General features: G+C 38.1%; 1 protein-coding gene across 4 annotated transcripts in view; it reads right to left on the minus strand.

The window, feature by feature from the left end:
* HERC2 (HECT and RLD domain containing E3 ubiquitin protein ligase 2) overlaps positions 1 to 22660 on the minus strand; it is a 2956340-nt gene that overhangs the window by 2633537 nt on the left and 300143 nt on the right. For all 4 annotated transcript variants that reach the window (XM_069636605.1, XM_069636607.1, XM_069636603.1 and 1 more), the window contains exon 11: positions 5864 to 6052. In XM_069636605.1, coding sequence (XP_069492706.1) covers positions 5864 to 6052 — 189 coding nt within the window. The remainder of the gene's footprint in view (positions 1 to 5863; positions 6053 to 22660) is intronic.

The following is a 22660-nucleotide window of genomic DNA, read 5'->3' on the forward strand; positions in this document are numbered from 1 at the left end:
GGGAAAAATGTCAGTGTTCTATTAGAGAATTTTGTGAAGTAACATGTTAGATTTTGGTGTTCCTTTCTGAAATCAAGCGAGAGTACTGTTAATGGTGTTAAAAAATCAAGGAGAAAGATCTCCCATTTATTCATAAATGGTAATTGAAGCAGAAGCAATCATGACTAGCAGTACATTGTCTACATAATCATAGCTGACAGAGATTCCACTTTGGATGGCTTGACGCGTTTCGAGGACAATCCTCTTCTACAGAAGCCTCTGTTGAACTATTGTTGAACATAGTATATACATAGAAAATATAAAAGAAAGAGTGTTAAAGACAACCAGAATCCCCTACTGAGACCTAAAGTTGCGGGTACGGAGAGCATCTTCGATCCCCTGGCTATTTACGTGGACCGACTCCTACAACCCTTAATTCAGGAGATCCCTACATATCTTAAAGATACCACAGACTTCCTGAACTGCCTTGCAGAAATCTCAGCATTTGGCTTCTTTCCAACTCTGAACAAATCCGAGGAAATCCAGAATTTATCATTGAATTACTTACACTGAAGGGGCCCCTGAGGGATCCTCGGATGTGGAAACAAGGCACAATCCCCACACACGAACTGATACGCCAGACACGAGGTTGTATTCCCAGAATCTAGGGTTTATTGCAAAAACAATTCTCAGTTGGCCAAATGGTCCCACGCCCCGCGACGTTTGTCTAACAGACCTCGGGGGACGCAAGAGAGCGAAAATCGTACATCAGTTACATATATACAAAATGAGCATCTTACAATCAATAATGACACATTTGACACATTCAATGCCGCCCCTAATTCATTCCCTTTGAAGTGGAGGCGATGATTGACCATGGCGACGAGTATGACACTTTAGATCACCATATTTAGTAACAGTTTGCAATCTCAGATTTACAGACACTATTCTTTATTTGTGAGAACACAGCGCTTCTGTTTTCATGGACAAGCTGCGCGTAGGGGAACTGGCACATTCCAGGCCTTACTATCTCTTGGTTTCGATTCACGCTCTAGAGGTCAGCTTGCTCTCCGGTGGCTCACAGCGCTCAGAAGGAGGGCCGTAAAGAAGACCATAATTCCAACCCTTTAATATTAGTTTCATGCATTGCTATTCCTTTAAGGAAACTCACTGGCATCCGTGTACTGATAAGAATGCCTTGCTCCCTGCTTCCTAGGATATGTGAAGTAGGAAAACGGGCTTTTGCGTCTGGCTCCTCGCGCAATGTTTCAACATGTCTTTAATAACCTTGGACCATTGAAGCAGAATAATATCTACAGCAAAGCAGTTTTACATGAGGCAAAGGTGGCGATGTTAAAGAGAAACAGAGAAAACAAAATGGCGATTCTGGTTACCTTAAAATGGCCGCACTCTAGTTAAACTAATAGCTACGTAATAAGTAATGGGCATATATTCTTCATACTTTAAATGATGCGGTTGGTCTTCGGCCAACCAATTATCCTGCATTGCCTTCTGTTCGAGGGGCGTCTACTTTTCTAGACTGACAACGCTGATTTTACACAACAGCTATTTCCGATTCCAAGGAACTTCCTATAACCAGATATCAGGAACATCAATGTGGTCCGCTATGGCCCCTGTTTATGCAAACTCCTTCACGTACAGATTCGAATCAGAACATGTCCTGAACAATCAAATATGGTCTGCCAAGATTATTCTATGGAAACGGTTTATAGACGACATCTTTGGGGTCTGGTGCGGCACAAGAGCCGAATTGGATTACTTCTTGTCCTACATGAGCTCAGTACATCCGAAGATCAAATTTACAATGTATGTTGGAGAACCAGATCTACATTTTTTTAGATGTTAGACTGAAGATCCATGAAGGAAAAATAACTACGACCATCTATCATAAACCCACAGATGCCAATAACCTGTTAAACTTTACCAGCTTTCATCCCAGACCCATGTTGGAAAGTCTTCCCTATAGCCAGATATGGAGATTGAAGAGAATCATATCTGATCCAGCCGGTTTGGATGTCGAATGTTCTCGATTGAATGTTTTGAAAGACGAGGATACCCAGACGACATCTTACAAGACGCTAACATGAGATCCAACCATCTAACACAAATAGATCTATTAACGCCTAAACCCAAGAGCAATTCCACTCCTCTGATGTACATTTCAAAGTATTCGCAACAAAACTTTCAGATCCGTAAGTCTACATGAAAACATTGTAACCTACTACAAAGCGATGAACACCTAAAAGAACTTTTTCCAAGAACACCAATGATAGCATTCAAAAGAGACCGTAACCTTAGAGATAGACTTGTGAAGGCAGAAAGACCAAACAAACAAGGATAAACCGAGCCTTCTTCAAACCAATAAAATTGTGACTTTCCCATGCCTTAATTGCATTAACTGTAATAATGTGATTAAAGGAGACACCATCAACGCGCACAAAAATAAAGATCAAATGCTTTGCCACCTGTATGACGTCAGGTGTTATATATGCTCTGAAATGTCCCTGTGGTACACTATACATCGGACAGACTACAAGATCCTTGAAAGAACGGATATCCAAGCATAAATCCACTATCCAGTGCCACAACCAGAAATCACCAGTGGCAAGACATTTTATGCAAGCCAGACATAACATTGCACAATTGAGATTTCGGGTCATCGAAGTTGTAAGGAAACCACAACGAGGTGGTAACTACACAAGGCTTCTGTCTCAAAGAGAAAAGTATTGGATATACCTTTTGGACACCAAATACCATATGGGCCTCAATGAGGAAACATCCTTGAATTGTTTCATCTAGAAACACTGCATACCTGTACAGTACTAACATTATAGACCGTTAACTCTTCATTACGTGCCATCTTCAAACACTAGGCTACATACATACATACTTCTACAGCATATAATGAGTTGTCCTATAATTGGCATTTCTTTAACTAATGAACAACTTGATATCTCATTATATGACTTGATATGTATCCGTTATTTTTTAAATTAATTATGTTTGCATGTGCATCTATACCTAGAATGTAAGGACAACAGCTCCTTAAAGTGGGTTGTCCAGTTAACAATGTGGAACGGCATATCTAAAGACTAGGACACATACTGCTCTTATGGCATATAATGAGTTGTTTAACAATTGTCATTTCCTCAACCAATCAACAATTTGACGGTTTTCAAGCATGGTAAAATACGTGACTGTTCTGAAAAAAACTCTGTCTCTATTTCGACCCAAATTCAGACCGCTAAGATAGCACCTCAATTAGGCGTGTTGCTTAATTAATAATGTGGTAATACAATACACTATCATTACCGTTGCTGAATGTATTATTATGAACAAACCCAAGCGGGCTCAATATGTTTACCATATCGATCCGATGTTGTTACAAATACTTACCTCCTTTAGAGATGCTGATCTGTCAACATTGTGGATTTAGACATAAATGTATCTGGACAGTATTTGACCTCGTTACCATGAGTTAACCCTAACAGACACACGGCAAACTCGATGTCTATATACAAATGTGTGTAATATGTTAATTACTATACTTGAAACGAATATTCATTGTACATATGCATGAAATACAGAATTGCAATACTGGACTAGAGCGACTTCACCTAGGGTCTATAGAAAACGTGCTGTAACATATATACCACCATTGAATAGTCCGGTACCAATTCATGTCAAAGATGTCTGCCACAATAATATATCTTTGTAGAAGTTTTTTCTTCATTTCCCCTACACGTTCCTTCCTACTCGTGATCTGAGTAACGCCCACTATAGAAGCACCAGTTTCTACACAATCCCTTGTCTCCATTGACACAGATCTAGCCACGGAACGCATCCTACACTGCACACGCTTGAAGTCAGGTACGCACTATTACTGTGCATTTGTAGCCTATTCTCTATTGCCGTACTCTGCCCCCGGCATCCCTGATGTTCGATGTAGTTATACAAGAACTTTTATTCTCTACAGAGAACGTTCACAGCGTTCAACTTCTTACTCACTGCCATTTGATGCTGTTCGCCATTCCGCACGCGGCTCTGCGATGATACGAATGTCCAACTGGAAACAATCACTGCTATGAGAGGCTCTTTTGCTACACTACTGGCAATTATTAGGTTGTAAGTCTGCATTCGTTGCTTACCTACTTGTTCCATCACCTATTTAGGCATCGTACATGTATTGATAGTTGTACTATCATAGATATGGATATCTATACATCTTTTCATTACAGATTATATTTGCCCACTCCTTTTCGGCACCTTGATAATGGATCTTGTTCCTGCATTTCAACAGTGAATTTATTTTCAAAGAGGGCATTTAACCATTGATTGTATTAAACACAGACTCTCATTGAACCTTGACATGAGTTTCACATGTTGGTTTCATACATTGTTTTTGGTCACTTTTTTGTTGTGGTGCCCTAACGCTATCCATCAGATCCCACCGGGACTGTGATTGTTGATCCCCCGCATGACACGGATCCTACCTATCAATACTTCAATCCACCCAACTATTGAGGTATTATTATTTTCCCTCTTTTAAGTACGTTTTTACTACTGTGCATGTACTTAAACAGGACAACTCTTTGAAACTTAAGACAGCATCCAATGCATCCCCGATCGTGGTCATTATAGGTCCACTGACATTCCCTGAATGTTATATGATATACTATTCACCCTGTTTGCCACGTATTAGAATAGATTAAGGTCTAGAAAAGTATGGTACCTGTACAAACTTCAAACGGAAGAATGTCTCTACACAGTAAGAGACACTATATGTGTGATTTCACAATGAATGAGTTACCAACCTACTGGAGCTATGTCCAACACTCTTTCTTTTATATTTTCTTTGCTTTTTCCATGTATATACTATGTTCAACAATAGTTCCACAGAGGCTTCTGAAGAAGATGATTGTCCTCGAAAAGCGTCAAGCCATCCAAAGTGGAATCTCTGTCAACTATGATTATGTGGACAATGTACTTCTATTCGTGAATGCTTCTGCTTCAATTACCATTTATGAATAAATGGGAGATCTTTCTCCTTTATTTTTTTATCAGCATTAACAGTACTCTCGCTTGATTTCAATAAAGAACACCAAACTCTAACATGTTACTTCACAAAATTCTCTAATAGAACACTGACATTTTTCCCTAAATAATTATGCCTTTGCTGCGTAGTCCCAGAGTGTGCAGGGGACAGGAGGACTCCAATCTTGGGTCCTCTTCCTCTGTCACTGTAGAACGCCTCCCTTCAGAAGATTTCCTCTTTGAAGGGGTGGAAGACGTACACTTAGAAGTTGACCGAGAATTGGTTTTGACCTTTTCTCTTTTAAGGCCTTGCAATGTCATGCTCAGACAAGGGAACGGAAACCATTGAGGGACTGAAGCAATTGAGAATCTAAAAATGCTGCGTAAATAAAGAGGGCTCGGGGTGGGAAGGTTGTGGTTGTTTTTCACAACTCGTTTAAGCAAATCAGTGCTTAAAAAGCACCCATGTCCTAGGGGCCTTATGGGATACTATAGGATGTCCCTGAAAAGGGATGCAGTGGCAGGGGGAATCCAGAAAAAAGCGAAATGTTTTGTGGTCCCAAAAAAAGATCTCCTCCTCCCCACACGAGTTTTCAGTCAATGTTCTCTTGAAGGACCTATGCTCTACCGATTGAGGCCACATAGGTGCCCTGCTATTTCAAAAATCTGTTTTGTGTCCAATGCCCACAATAAGAACATCTGAGATGATAACCAAGACATTTTGCATGTGTGAAGAGAACAGCAAGCAAGGGAACAATCCAGCAGAATTGGAACAACTGTAACATCAGTTCATCAGGGACAAACAAAGTTTAGTTTTCTTTCCACTTACCAGTGTATCGCTGTTGTAGTTCTGCATGTAAACACGTCCAGTTCTGGATAATATTAAAAAGCACTTCTCTGCGCACACAATTTGTGTAACCCCCAGATTTGCAAGTCCTTCACATTGAATTGGGCCGTTTACATTGGTGTAATATTGCCATCCTAACAAACCCCAACCTATGACTTCCTGTAAAGATCCCTAAAAGGTGAAAAAAAATCGAAGGCATGATTAAGAATGTTTCATAGCATTTCACACAAACATGGGCAAGCTACAGACCGTTATTTATACTATTAGACAGACAAGAGTGTAAATGTTTACAAAATACTTAAACTTTGAAAAGAAAAAGGATCTGCGTGAAATGACCAAGGAAAAAAAGTCTGAGTCCCAAAAGTCTGAATTTTCTTTTTTTCATAGAACGAAGCCTGTAAGGGTGAAACACGTTGTTGTTTTGTTTTCTCCTGAGCTACTTGTCCACTATATTTGCTAAAATAAAGGACGTTTGGCGGGGATCCTTTTGTTCACATCCAGGTGATTGTTATTATTGAGGAGAGTGCCGCCCAGAAAGCTGTAATTTGCATATATATCAGTGAAAAAACTTTGTTCAAGGGACATTATGGTTCCAAGTAAAACCGAAAAACCCTTGAAATTCGCCAGTTATGGTAAGCTAAGCAACCATAACTCGCGCCACCACCGTGCACTGCTAAGCCTAACACCCAGGACATCACTTATGACATCACATGTCTGACGCCCCCTTTTTTCCTTTCCTGACATATCTAGGCCACATGATTTTCTTCATTAACAGTCAGGAACTAAAAATTGTAAATGTACTATATTTGTAGACTTACCCTTCAAGTATGTTCTTACAATAATTCCCTTATGGTCCAGTCATATCATATGAAACATATACATAGGGGAAGACACAACCTTGAAAGACAGCAATCCTTTTTGTGCATTAAAATTACCAGTAGAGTTATCAGCACTTTCTGATAGTTTTGATGTTTTTTTTATTACTGTACTTTCCCTGTATATACTCATATTTTTATATGTTGTACTCACACTATTTTCTTTAGGGTCCAGACACATCATGTGATATATATAGATAGGGTAAGTAACAGCTTTGAAACAGAGCAATCATTTCTCGTCATAAAAGGTAATCAGGTTATGAATACTTTCTGCTACTATTGCTGTTTTTTTTCTTCCTCCCTTCAATTCCCTTGTATATATTCATATTTGTATGTGGTGTTGTCTCTTTGTGATTTGTCTATAATAATGAAATTATGTAGTAAGTGGGTTGCATTACCTACTATCACAAGTTTCACTGTACGCAAAACTAATATGAAAAACAGTTATCATTTCACTATTCAACATGGCAAGCTTATGAATATTGCACCTCCATCATGTATGCTGCACACAATGCCTATGTTTCTACATGAGTACCTTAGTATACTGGATTGAAGTTAATAGAATGCCATTTATATCAATGCATAGCTTAATGCACTGATTAGCACTTGATATTTATTCCAATAATCTTTGACACTTTTTTTTTTATTAACATTACACTAAGAATCCCTTGTACAGACTTTTCATGAAAGGTACATGCACATGTGATGTCATCAGTGATGTCATCACTGACATTTGTGATGTCATCTTTGATGTCCTGGGTGTTAGGCTTAGCAGTGCACGGTGGTGGCGCGAGTTATGGTTGCTTAGCTTACCATAACTGGTGAATTTCAAGGGTTTTTCAGGTTTACTTGGAACCATAACGTCCCTTTAACAAAGTTTTTTCACTGAATTTCATAGGTTTTTAGTAGCGCAACTCAATCATAACGTCCCTTTAACAACGTTCTTTCACTGAATTTCATAGGTTTTTAGTAGCACAACTTAACAATAATAACTTTGATTTTATGTACATGTAATATGGAACATACTGAACCCCTTCTACTGAATTTTATGTCCGCGAACATGTTCGGACAACAGTACCACTACCTAAAAACTCTGGGAGTGTATGTTTAATTGTTATATCATAACATAGTAACATTTGAAAAATTCACAAAGCAGCACACATACATATTATATGTAGTAATACATAAGAAATGTAACCCATATATGTAACACTAACCATTCATTTAAATACAATATGTTCTAAAATGGAATATACCAAAAGAAGATAAATTGGCTTCCAAAAAAATGACCTCACAGACACTCCACAACTAAGAGCAAGACCAGACCGACAGAGTACTCGGAACATATCTTACCTGAAATAGTAAGTGTACTTCATTTTACTCATATAAACTTTCTGTATTAGATTAAAAAAAAAGATATATTTTTTTTTCTCACAGAAATGTCTAGTACTCTGGAATGGCTAGAGGAGCATTTCCCACATGAGGAAATGTCAGACGATAGTGAAACTAATGGTACACACTTTACAATATAAACCATTTAATTATTATTATTTTATATACATTTAACATATATATTTTTTTGTACAGAGCATACCAAAATAGAAAATACCTCTGAAGAAACTGTTACGGATAACACTCTTGACAGCATAAAAGAAAAAATTGATATATTGTTGACCAATTTTAATAATTTGAAAACTTTTGTTGAGCATTTTAAAAGAAAATTCTCATACCATTGTCCCACATGTACTTGTCCCCCCTCACCATATCCCAGTCAATTATCCCCAAACCCTCTCCATAGCCCAAAACGTTTTGATGAGACTTCCATCCCTTCTTCACCCGATACCAATCATGTTGAAACCCGTAATTCCCCTGTTTTTGTTTCCATTTCTGCCTCACGTTCACTGTCATGAATTGTTAATATATGTTAAATAAAGTTAAATGTTTATATTGTGTTGTAATTAGTTTTTTTTTTTTTAAAAACAATTTAAGTGTCCGCGGACAGCGCGGTTATTCTGAAATGTTCGTAAATAAATGAAAATGGAGGTGTCCTGAGGACGCTATGTCTGTCCGTATTGTTCACGAAGAAGTTAAACTATTCTAAGAACAAACGGTTGTCCGTAACTGTTCGTTTGACGTATGGCGCACTTTTAATTACTTCAGGACCCAAACAGTGTCCGCAGAACATCAACGCGACTGCGCAAACCAATGTCCGTGCATTTGTTGTCCTGCGGACAGCCGCTTCCTTCGCGAACATGTGACCGCGCCCATGCTGATCGCGTGTTCTGAATGCGGACACTGTTCATGTCCCCGAACAATTAAAAGTACATTTTCAAGTAATCCACAATATTTCTCAATAAAAACTCACCATAGCACAAGTCCCACATACTAATCCTGAGTTTCTACATACTTTTTGAAAGTTTTTAAACCTTTTTTTGTGTTCGATCGGTCCGCAGACAGCACACATGTCCGCGAACAAGCACCCCTATAAAAGACCACGCCCTAGAGCTTATTCTCATTGTGTTTCTGGCTATTCTTCAGAGCACAGCTGTTTTTCCGGTAACTTGCAGATTACACCATCATCGAGATGGCATCCATGGCTGCACTACTGCCACCTGGTGCTGCACCTGCTTCAGCATCACCCCAACCCCCTCCACCACCTCCCCAAGGGCCTTAAGAGGGGAACAGGAGTGAGGATGCAGAGGAGGAAGAAGATGACGAGAATGAGGTAGTGGAAATCCCTACTACCCGCACTCGGCGTGAGTCTTGGGTGTGGCGGTTATTTACCATTCATGGGGATGGTCCTAATGCTCGTGCGAACCGAGTCACCTGCAATGAGTGCACTCAGTCGCGGGAGGCATGGTTCATACAGCTTTGGGCCCACTACCATGAAGCGGCACCCAAGGTCATTTCACTCTGGGGCCTTTTGCAAGGTTATACCTTGCGAGGAGCGTAGTAGGTTGATTTCCTCCACTTCATCCTCCATTTCCGATCCCGTCACCACAAGGAACACCTCTGTGGGACAGCGTCTTCCTCAAGCTGCCTCACAGGCCATACATAATGCTGATGACCCTTACCTTTCGAGGGTCACAGTTGTGTGTATGTACTGCGACACAGTATTCTGCAGGGGGAAGCGACTTCGTAGTGCTTTTGAGACCATCGTCTGAGCACGAGAAGACCTGCTCACTACCCAAATAAAACCCACTCTACATCTTCCTCTCTCAGCTCGCCCTTTCTTATCCCTGTGGTTGATGCCTCCCCCTTTACCCTCCTTTCCCCTCCTCTCCTAGTGTGTCGTGTATAAAAAAAATATATATATATATAAAATAACAAAAACCAAAAAGAAATCAGGCTCTTTTCAGAGCCACCTTTCACAGTTAAAAAATAGAAATGAAAATAAATGAAGCAGGGCCCTTTGTATTTTTTAGAAGTCCGTGGCCAGTCCGCGGACATCTAAAATTCTGGGGTGCTACCCTATCAAAACCATTGCAATTTTCTCTGGGAGGAAGTGATGGCTCTGAAAAAGAGCCTTTGGGAGGCGTTTGTGTTTCAAAAATTATAAATACTCAACATCTACTTCAAAATGGATGCCGTCATTCTAAAAAAGGTCGCAATGCATTTTGTATGTTTCTTAGAAAAATCTGATTGCCAGCATAAGTTAGATGTACTCCATCTCTGCGAAAAATGTATGTACTACAAAACATAATATTTTCATTGTGAAAAGAGGACATGCCAAAATCTCTTAGAAAGGCACAAACAGCCTTATTGACATTATGCCTTGCTTTCTCCATTTGTGGACCAAATGAAGAAGAACGAAGCCACATTTATCTCTGCGCAATCCGTGAAAAAATTACTTGAGAATTTGGAAACATGTCCATGACCTTCCCAATTCCTTCTTTCATTGCAAATTGCAAAGAAATTCCAGACACATGTCCTAAACTGTTCCCTCCACAATGAATTATAATTCTATCTGGATGTTGCCCTGTCTCCAAAGTAGCACAGAGAGGTAACAAGTCCAACCACTTCATTCCATGTACTCCATGCCAGTGTACTTCCACATGTGGCAATCCAGGATCTACAGGTACTCCACAGGTTTCTGCATGCTCCTTCAACCAATGTATCCACGAGTCTCCCAAAATCCAAACAATCTGTTTTCTGAAACACACAGCCATAGCTATCTGTTCTTCTCTCAGCAAAAAGAGTATCTGAGAAACTCTATCCTAGCACAACATACCCACTAAACTTTCCTGACCAATCCCTTTCAGTGCTCATTCTCATTTGCATGACTTTTGAACCCATAAATCCCCTGATGTAACACCCGATGTCCGTGAACTACCGCCATGTCCGCGGACATATCGTAACATGAACAGCCCTTCTACCATTTCCAGTTCACTCTCTGTGCCATTCCCTCATTGGATGTACCTAAGAAGTCACATGACCATCCACCAATCACATTCAAGACCTCTACATCTAACTGCATCATCATAGATCAGCACTGCAAATGTACTGTGAATCTCTGAGTACAAGTGTCATATCAATGGCAAGCACCATCTACAAGAAATACTGTACAAGTCTCCAATATTTCTACTTGCAGCTCCATGCATATCCATATGCATGAACACAAACTACAGGTATGCATATTTTCTGTACAGTAAATGAACACATTTTCTAACTGACTTTTAGCTTGTAGAATCTGTAAAATGAATCTGTCTTTTTTCAATCTCCTAAAAACTGTCACTTACAAATCTTTATACTATTTAATTTCTTTATACACACACACACAAATCATGTTAAACTACAATTTTTGAAATTAAATATATAGACTACATATAGTCAAACAAAATTGCATGCACACTGTTCAAATCTCAAACAATAATACTTGTACAATTACATAATTTTTTTAAATGTCTTTATTTATTTAATTACTTACATTTATATAGGACAAGCAGCCCAGGACATTGAGGCACTTTTACTTGGAAGAGCTTAGTTACAGGAATAATGATATTCAGTGGTACATTATGAATTTCACAAGACATAGTAAAGATATTTTGTTTGCTACAGTTAGTCACTGCAATACAATTTGTTCATTAAGAACATATATGTATTCAACTGGTGCGATGTATCTTATGTAAATAAGATAGTTTTAATGGTTTTGAGGAAGAAGGCGCTGAGGATTAATTAAAAAAATCAATGTCTAAATTAAAAACAGTGCTATATACAAACAAAATTACTAATTTATTTCTTTTACAATTGCAGTGAAGACCATTCTCCTGAAAAGAAGCAACCGAATTTGAAGTACAAAGAACTAAGAAGTAACCTGTTCATTTTAGAAAAAAAGTAAGTAGAATATCACCATAATATTTGTATTATTGCTCACACTGTAAGGTTAATTCATGCTATTTCTGTGCCTAAAAATAGAGATTCTGCACCTTTCTGTCCAAAAATCCCCAGGTCTTAAACAGCGATTTACAGCCAGAATGGCTCACAAATTCCTATTTTTCGACACAAATTACCCAACTCAACCGCTAGAATTTAGATGTTATAGAACAAACAACTGTTTTAACTATATAGCATTAGATATACTATTTATACTTCTCCACACCACTAGCTTACTTTTTTCTGTCATCTGAACCCCAGTTTAGTAACACATTAATTCAAGAATACCCATCCCTACTAGTTGTAGTTCCCAATGTACAATCACACACCATTACATACATCTTTATCATCTTACTCAAACACGCATGCACACAGCACACACATTGCAGAACACCACAACCCATACCTGCTTTATTTTTTTCAACAGAGCCTAAAGAATGCCTACCAAAAATCAAGTCCGTAGAAAGAAACGCAGAAGTAGAGCAAATTAATATAAAAGTGTCAAACATAAGCATCCATCTCTAGCACAATTTGTAAAAAAAAAAAGTTGAAAAAAACCAGCTAATACAGTCATTTAGTGAAACAATACAAGTTTCAAGTACAAAAACTTTGCCTCCTCTATCAAAATGTAAACCAAACCAAAAAACAATTAGTAGAAAATCAGCTATCACTACAGATAAAACTGCTTCTTTAAAATCTTGATATAGTTCAAAGTAAGCATACCAAGAAAAGTATTTTAGACAAAATGTTCCTTCACAAAGTCCTTCAAAATCTTATAAAAACAGGAGAGAAACCAGGTTCAACACTTAAAACCTATCGTAGGAAATTAATCTTAGAAGCGTTGATAGACAGTGCAATTCTTCTCAAAAGAAAGTCATTTATTTTAGTGTTAAACAAAATGAAACCACTAACAAAACTAATAACTAAATTACAAAAAAGACTTCTCAAACGAAATGTCAACAGAAAGAACTTCTTAAGTATCTGCGGAGGTGAATGGAGTCACACTACAAGCACAGAACCATACTTTAATGAAGAAGCGTACAAACAAAAGCAAACAAATACAATTGCCATACATAGCAGTGGTCGAGGTTATGAAAAGGTTAATACCATAATGGAACAAGAAGTACTCCTTACAAAAATATGTCCTGAAAACTTAGAATGACCCCTCCATTCAACTGAATCAGAACATCTAGTGTACAAATGGCCATGCACGTCAATGTGTAACATTCCCAAACAATTTTTCAAGTCTTTACGCCAATTCCTCAATCAATATGTGAAAAGCAAAGACAAAATCAAAATAAAACTACTGCAAAATATGGATAGCTGTCCAGTACGCAAGTACACAGGACTACAAGGACATTCATTGGCCTGCATTACAGGACCTACTTGCAAAACCACCTTCCATGATATTAAAAAGGATATCAACACATCATTCAACTATAAGAAATCTAGTTTATAAACGGTACTATGGTTAAAGTCCTGCTTTAGCACTAGCCAATTTAAATAACATTCTTCTACATGGTACAGCAAAAGACCTACTAGAAGAAATCGACTATATCCAGAAAAAATATTTTGGAAGTGAAACCCACTTACAGAATGAAATAGCTGTAAACCAAATTAGTAACAATTCTACACATGGCAACCTTTTACTACACATACAAAAAAGAAATACTAAAATTTAAAAGTACATCAGCTGAAGTACCAAACCATGTGTGTGTATGTTGCCGCAGAACTTTTTATAAAAGTAACACAAAAACTGTAGACCTATCATACAAAATAGAAGACAATGAAGATTCTAAATGGTTTGAATTAGCTCTCTACCTTATAGCAGAAAACAAATACGAAATAACTGACCCCGTAATACTTTGTAGTTACTGCACTACAAAACTTGACAACAACCAAACTCCTTCACGTGCTATCACAAATAATTTGGAATTATATCCACTACCAAAACCCCTTCAACAACTTAATTTATATGAGAGCATCATAATTCAAACAGTGCACCCATTTCAAGCAATAATACACGCCTTCAACCAAAAACTGCAAAATTACCTTACTCTGAATAAGTGAAAGGTATTCGTGGAAAAGTAGTCTATTTACCATTAGATCTAAAAGAAAATGTACACACTGAGTGCAATGTCCACTGCAACAATATTTAATTATCTTGGTAAATGGAGTACCTACAAAAGACAAAAAAATTTGGCAACAGCTGGTAGATTTACATAAAGTTAGAGAAGCCTTGCAATATCTTAAAGAGAATAATGAATATTACAAAGAAATTAATATTGAAGAAAACTTGAAGGATACAACTGAAATAATTCAAGAGACACGAGAAGCTGGTCAATTTGAGCTCCTAGATCCTGCTTCAATATCAAACTCTTTAGACCATTATACAATTCATCCATTGCACTCTAATGATACCATAGAAGATGCACTGGAAACGTACCAAATGCGTCAAACAAAAGGATCACCAATCAGCATATTGGAGAAAAGTATAGAGGCACGTGCTTTTCCTCTACTCTTTCCTACTGGCAAAGGAGGAAGGTACGATGAATATCAGCATCAGAATACCACTCATTACGGATGTATTCTGAAGATCCACATTTTGTCTAAATCTGGGAATACATATTCCACCTACTCTTTGAAAGTGAGCTAGCAACTTTATGTTACGGAGTTGGTCACATATTAAAATCAGGATCCCACTTTCAAAATATGACAGCTACACAATTATTACAAAAAGTGCAACAAAAAGATGAGGTTTTACAATCAAATATTACAAATATATTAGCAAATATGCGTGGTACTAAAGAGTACTGGTTTCGACGTCGCGGAGATGTACGTTGTATGATCAGAAACCTTGGCCCACCCACTTGGTTTGTTACATTAAGTTGTGCAGAATATGCATGGGAAGATTTACATGATTTCCCACGCATATCAAACAAAAACAAAACAAACAGATATAGTAACACCTGGAGTTTGTTCTCTGGATCCTGTTAATGTTTCAAGATATTTTCACCATCGCTTCATTGCTATGCTACATTTTATTTGTAATAAAACTGTTCCTCCCCTTGGAGAAGTGCAACACTTATTTTGGAGAAAAGAATACCAAGCAAGAGGAGCACCACATATCCACATGCTTTTATGGATTAAAAGATGCTCCTAAACTTGGTCAAGACAGGGATGCCACTGTTTTACAGTTTATTGAAAAATATGTCAATTGTGAAATTCCATCGGAATCCAAAAATGGTGCTCTTCATGCACAAATTTTACAATTTCAAAGACGCAAATGTGGCAAATATTGTCGTTGCAAATACAAAAACAAAGGGAAATACTACACCAAATGCCGATTTGGTTTCCCTAGACCAGTTACAAATACATGTCAAGTGAACAACCTCATGTCTTCAGTTAGACATAGTGTTAAAGGTAAGTCACCTAAAAATACATATTACATAAAAAGAAAAGAAGAAAAATATATCAATGATTACAATGCAATCATTGCCCACTTATGGAATGCAAACATAGATGTGCGGTACATTGCAGACAATTCTACTGCAGTTGCGCGATATGTCACAGCATACTTAACCAAAGCAGAAAAGACAGAGCTGCAAGACCTCTGGAATGACCTGTCATCAGATAAAACAGTGTCTCAAAAATTATACAGCTTAGGCATAAAAATGCTGTCCCATAGAGAATGTGGATCCTATGAAGCAGCTGATCGTTTAACTGGTACTGCACTGTATGGTAAATGTGAAAATATAGTATGGCTAAGTCTTGCTCCAGCTAAATCTAGAAAAAGAGTTCTAAAATCATACGAAGATATAGAAACAATAGCCAAACATGATCCCAACAGCCAAGACATTTAAAAAAACTATTTATTGGACATATACTACCCACTACTATACCACATAGCCCAAAACTACACATACAAAAATAATATAAAACCTGATGAAAAAAACGGTAAATACAGAGTGACAAACTGAAGGCAGCTTAGTCAAACTCACCAAACCAAATTTAATTAATCATATCAAATTGTCATTAAAGACTCCTCAACATAAAGAAGTATTTACATGTCCCTGCTACAACTCTTTAAACCATGGAGAAAAGAAGAAGAAATACTAGATAACTATGACTCATGAAGACGCTTTCAAAGCAAATGAAAGCACTATAACTGATGTAAACTTTACACAGTACAAAACAATGTTGCACAATGAACAGCAACACGAAGAAGAACTCCAGGCCCAACTAGATAAGGAAATGAGGCAGAATTAGCTATGATAGAAGTAGAAAACACCATGTGTCAGTATGAAGATAAAGAAGACTTAACTATACTACAATCAAAACTACACAATGAGCAACATAGCATTTTTCAAGAAGTAACAAAAGAAATTGCACATGGTGTACAACATGAAAACAAAGAATGCACCTGCCAAAATTACAAACCTATACTATTGTACGTCAGTGGTGAAGCTGGTTCTGGCAAAACATTCCTAATCAAAATCAGTAAGTTCCTTCAACAATTGACAAACAACAAACTGTCAGCTGTTGTCACTGCCCCCACAGGTTTAGCTGCCTACAACATAGGTGGTGTCACTTTACACCGATTACTACTCCTGCCAGTAGAACACCAAAACAAATTAGACTATTACATACTTTCTACAGAAGCTGCAATGGAACTACGCAGAGTATTGAAACAAAGGAAAATGCTTCTAATCGATGACGTTAGCATGGTGTCCAACCTAATTTTGGCTTTGATTCACCTCAGATTACAAGAAGTACTCAAAACAAACTATGAAGAGCTCTTTGCAGGAAAACAAATTATTGTTTTCGGAGATCTTCTGCAATTGACACCAGTAGAAGGTGAGCCTATTTTTAAAACATTAGGACACAAACTCTGCTGTAAAACTGTTGGCAGCATTGGAAATGTCAACCTTTGGCAACATTTCCAATACAGAGAATTAACCGAAAACATGCGGAAATCTGCAGATCTCACTTATGCCAACATCTTAAAAAGTATCAGAGTTGGTATACTTTCTAAAGAAGCAGAAGCAATATTGAAAACCTGGCAGATTCATGCATTTTATGGTGATAATGCATGTGCTACAGATGTTATGGAACAATTGGCCCACAAAAATGTCAATTGTATGGCCTTAATGCCAACTCTTACAAGCTGTTTCAAATTCAATGAAATAATGTTAAGTAAAGAAATGCAACCAATAATGGAAATTAGCGCCACAGACAAACTCGATGTACATGGCATGACACTGCCCATGTGTGACCAAGCCACATCAAGACTAAATAGTTTAGAAAAATCAATCTCAAACACAGCAGGATTGGAAAAGATATTAAAATTATCCTTAAATTGCAGAGTAATGCTTAAACGTACCCTTGACGTGGACCAAGGACTAGTTAATGGAGCACTGGGTACAGTTGTTGGCTTTCAAACATACCCACGTGACAACAAAATTCAGTTTGTCAAAATTCTCTTTGACAAACTTTCAGAAGTAAAAAGGATAGGACGCTCAACAGCTCCATTCCTTCTCTGCAAAGACATGTATATACGCAGAGAACAATTTCCTCTAACTCTTGCATACACAGTCACCATTCATAAATCACATGGTCTTACCCTAGACAAAGCAATGATAGACATTGGTAACAGTCTTTAAAGAAGGCATGAGCTACGTAGCACTATCGCGCTCACGTACACTTGACGGTCTATTTCTAATCAACTTTGATGCAAGTAAAGTAAACGCTGATATTCCTTGCATTTTAGAATACAATAGACTTCGCTCACTATACACCCCCCCATCTAAACACATATTCTGTACCACAAAAAGTAAAACGTTGTAAAAGAAAACTAAATCAAACAGAAATGCAGCAGGAGGTCACTACAAATCCTCCAAAGAGAGTAAAAAACTAAAACTTCATCAAGTACCACAAACATAAAAGAACCCATTAGGGAAAGTAAACCAGGTACTTCATCAAAGAAGGAAGACAAACTAAAAAAAAAATCAATCAGATCCAGAACTATCTGGTCCATTTAAACTCTCAAATATAGTTGGAGTAAGTTGCTACGCAAATGTATTCTATTTCAATTGCCACCAATTGTTGACAACATTTACTTACACAGTACAGACCAATTGTGTTTGCAAATGTTAGTACTTCACAGAAATGCAACAAACAATCCTGATAACACGTATAGTGTTTATGGAATAAGACAACAATTGGACTACTATGCTGGAATTGTTAAATTCACTATAAACTCACAGGAAGATCCACAAGAATTTCTAATGTACTTACTACAAGTACTGGAAAATAAAAACATACCTATACATGAAATCTTCCAGATTTCATACATGTGGAAACATGCATGCACTCTCTGCAACAATGTGACAAGAAGAAATCCCCAATGAACGCTATATATCAATACCTAATTTTGAATCCATTCCATTCAGCAACTTGTAATGCAAACCATGGTAGATTATGTACTACCTGCAATTCGGATAATCGCTCCACGTTAGTAATACAAACACATAGTAAATATGTAATACTAATGCTTCTACGTTACAATGCAGATGGTACAAAAAACAACTGCAAGCTGACTGGATTCACACATGGTCAAATATCACTTGGTAACAAAACCTTCACAACAAAAAGGTATAATCTACCACGCAGGAGCCACAACCAATTCAGGGCACTACACTGCATATATAAAAAAGAAATGTGGATGGTTTGAATGTAATGATAGTACCATTACTCTAAAGCAGAGATTACCAGCAAATCTTACAAACGCGTATTTAATGTTCTTAAAACCAAAATTTGATAACTAAACTGTACTTAAACCTTAAGTAAACTTATAGTAAAAAAATATAAACTGTTAGAATATTCCAAAAGCTATCTAACTGCCCAAAGATTCTAGAACTAATCAGAAAAATGAATACCACTAAATTAGAGCAAAAAATAGACAGTTAGAATACGCCAATTGGTATCTAACTGTCCCAAAATGTAACAATATCCAAACAGATAAATCAATACCACTAAAATATGTCAGAAAATAGACAGTTAGAATACGCCTACTGGTATCCAACTGCTCCAAAATGTTACAATATCCAAACAAATAAATAATATGTTGCTGCTCCAAAAAACTGCAACAAGCCAATGTATTAAGCATTAGCCAGAAACAAAAAGTGAACACTGAAAACAAAACAAAGAAACTATAACAGAAAAAGGTTTTTTCTTTAATCCAACATGGATTTTTTTTCTCCCACAGACCCAATGATTTTAGCAACAAACACAGAAACTGAGCAAATTGCACAGTACTCTGGTTTGTAATCTACTAAATATGAGGGTCCAAAAAATAATAATTGTTGATTATACAATGTAATAAGTCATTACAAAATACTAATACTAACATGCTATTTTCTTTTATCACAGAAATGAACAAGAAATACATGTACTCCAGTTACTAAACCAAACAGTAAGTATATTATAATAAGTACAACCATCGCAGCATATCACACCCATAGTGGCTTATAACTTTGTTCCTTATAAATTTGTTTTTGACTCAAAGTTATAAGCCACTATGAGTGTGATATGCTGTGGTGGTTGTGGCCAGGCCATAGAGTCTTGAGTGCATGGCCAAATGGCCATGCACCCAACACTATGCCCTGGGCCACAACCACCGCAGCATATCACACCCATAGAGTCAAACATTTCAACTATGGCCTATGGAAACTTTTAATGTCCGCGGACATTATGAGTGTTCTTAGAACACTTTCAACTTGCCAGAGAACAGTACGGACAGCGTCTTCAGGACACCCCCTAGGAACATTTCAGGACACCGCAAGTGTTCTTAGAACAATTTCAGCTTGCTTGCGAACAAAAAGGACACATTGCGTCCTCAGAACACGCCCCCCCATTTAGTTTATTTAGAACATTTCAGAACAGCCGTGTTGTCCGCAGACAAATCGAACACAACAAGAGCGTCCACCACATAAAAAAACACAACATTTAACCTATCTCATACTCTCCCACCCTCCCCAACACTCTTACACACCAACACACTCCTAAATACAAATTTTAAACAAGTTTCACTGCGCTGTCCAAGATGGCGGCCGCTACCGAAAATCTGATGCACTCCACGCCGTCCAATCAACGAACACATCGCAGGTCCGCGGACATCACGCAAGCCGATTGGCCAATCGGGACACTGTCCGCGGAGCGAACAGGGAAGTGTGTCTGCGGACCGAACACAGATATCACTAATTTTTTATGACCTACTTTTTGGTCATTTAAAAAAAAATAATAAAATACTGGACGGATTTTCACCAAATCTGCAAAAGCATGCTTTCGGGACCAAGCCGCTACTCTGGTCCAAATTTGGTGAAAATCCGTCCAGCGGTTTGGGCTGTAGGCGCGAGCTACGTTTTTTCCCCATTCAGTCTATGGGAAAAAAAAAGGTTTTGGGACCCCCCCCTATAACTTTGCCTCCCCCCCCCCCCCCCCCCGGACGAATCCTCACCAAACTTTGCAAAAATATTCAGAGTGGGCCATATACTTTTTTTACAAAGTTTGGTGAGGATTCGTCCAGGGGGAGCGAAGTTATAAGCCGCCCAAATAGTGCTCTTCCTATGGAAACAGCAACTTAACCATAACTACATTGCCACTACTGTGGCCATGATATATAAGACCCCCCCATCTTACACCTATACATGTTCTATGAACTTTACCCCCCCAAATATATGTATGCGAACAAATGGCAGGTGGGGGCTTTCAGACTTTTGGTACGCAGACTTTTTTGCTACAGTAATTTCGTTCTTTTCCAAAAAAAACACTATGCATCTTTCATATTTGGGGGCCTTACTTAGTCGGTCAACACGGTTATTGACACTTAGTCTAGGCAAAGTCTACTAAGGTCACTTAGCAGAGCATTAAGATAGACCACAGTAGCTTACTTTACAGTTTAACCACAACACAAACGACCAATTTACAGAAACAAAAATTGACTAATTGATTACACCTGAAAACATGAAAGGTAAAACTCAACTAAAGCACATAGCACAAAACACTTCTATATTCATACGTGTAGTTGGCCATCTCAAAGTGAAATTACTTAAAAACACAGTAAAACCAGTTCAAGTCAAACACATCAAGGAAACTATAGCATGTGAAGGTAAGAAATACAATGCATTAAACAAACAATACACCATACCTTGGAAGTATAAAGCCGACACCTAGCTTCATGTTTGGCAAGATTTGATGCAGTAACCTTGTGGGAGACTACACAAGTCTTTTCCTCTTGGTATTAGGTAACCCACCTATTGGTATAGGTCTGTACTACACATGTTGGTAGAGTGACTGAGCACCAAACTTATCTCAAGAGGGGTAGATGTGAGCTGTATTATCGAAATCCACACGTATAAGTATCCAAATAACACTTACACTCAAGGTTTTCAAGTAAAATAATTTAACGTCAGATTTAAATAAGCATTCTTTAAAATGTGCAACAATATAAATACACCTCAAAATAGCTTCTCAGAATCAAGGCAAAGCAAGTAGATACTCCTTAATGATGCTTCATACACACTTCCTAGACCCTGAGATGACTTCACCAACTAGGGCATTGGCATTTATATATCACTTTTGCACTTTATAAAGTTCTGAGGTTGTAAAACAGGAAAGGTTAATGGAAGGAAAAGGTTAACAGCTTCTCAAAGCATGGGAGCACTTTTCAATTCCCCAATGAAGTCCAAATAAAACTTTCCCCAGCAATGCTAGTTAAAAACAAATGTACCACCTATGAAGGACAGTTCAAATCAAAGTCAATGGGTCAGAAGAGTCTGCAGGGAGTCGGGACAGCCCAAGTCAATTTGAGCAATATCTATGGAGCTGAGCCACTTCTTGGATAGCATAAAAGTCTTGCAAAGTAAGAGAGCTTGTTGTAGAAAATCACTGTTGGGCCACAAGCTGTTACATTTGTGAAACGTTAGAGCTAGAATCAACTCTAGAAAAGCAGGTACTGAAAATCTCAACTGAGACAAGCAAGCTACAGACAAAAGAGAGACGAGTACCCCTTAGTCAGAACAGTATTAGGTTAGAAGAGGATCCAGCTGGCTTCTGGCCTGGTTGCAGATCCTGGGCCTCAGTTGTGGGGACAAGAGGGATGACGTCTGGAGGACTCCTGCACAACAGTTTGGACGTCAGCAGCAGCTACAAGTTCTTTTCAATTTAGCAGCACTTCGCGGTTTCAGCTACCGGCAAATAGCACCACCGCGGATCTTGGACACTTGATGGGCTTCTTTTGCTCCTCAAGTCCAGCACTCTGGTGAGGTGACTCGAGCTTGTGTTGTCCTACTTCAGGAGGGTCCTCAGGATATTCCTGGAGCTTTGGTCCGGCTTAAAGATGTTGCACTCGACTACAGATTTCTCGACCCCTGGCACTCTGTTCCAGCAGCAGCAAAGAAGTACAGCCAGTTGGGGAAGGTCCTCCAGCCAAGTTAGTCTTGGGTTTAGTTGGTCCCACTAACCAAGGGAA

Source organism: Ambystoma mexicanum, chromosome 7p, assembly GCF_040938575.1.
Source record: "Ambystoma mexicanum isolate Mex_15411 chromosome 7p, UKY_AmexF1_1, whole genome shotgun sequence".
Classification (NCBI taxonomy): Eukaryota; Metazoa; Chordata; class Amphibia; order Caudata; family Ambystomatidae; genus Ambystoma; species Ambystoma mexicanum.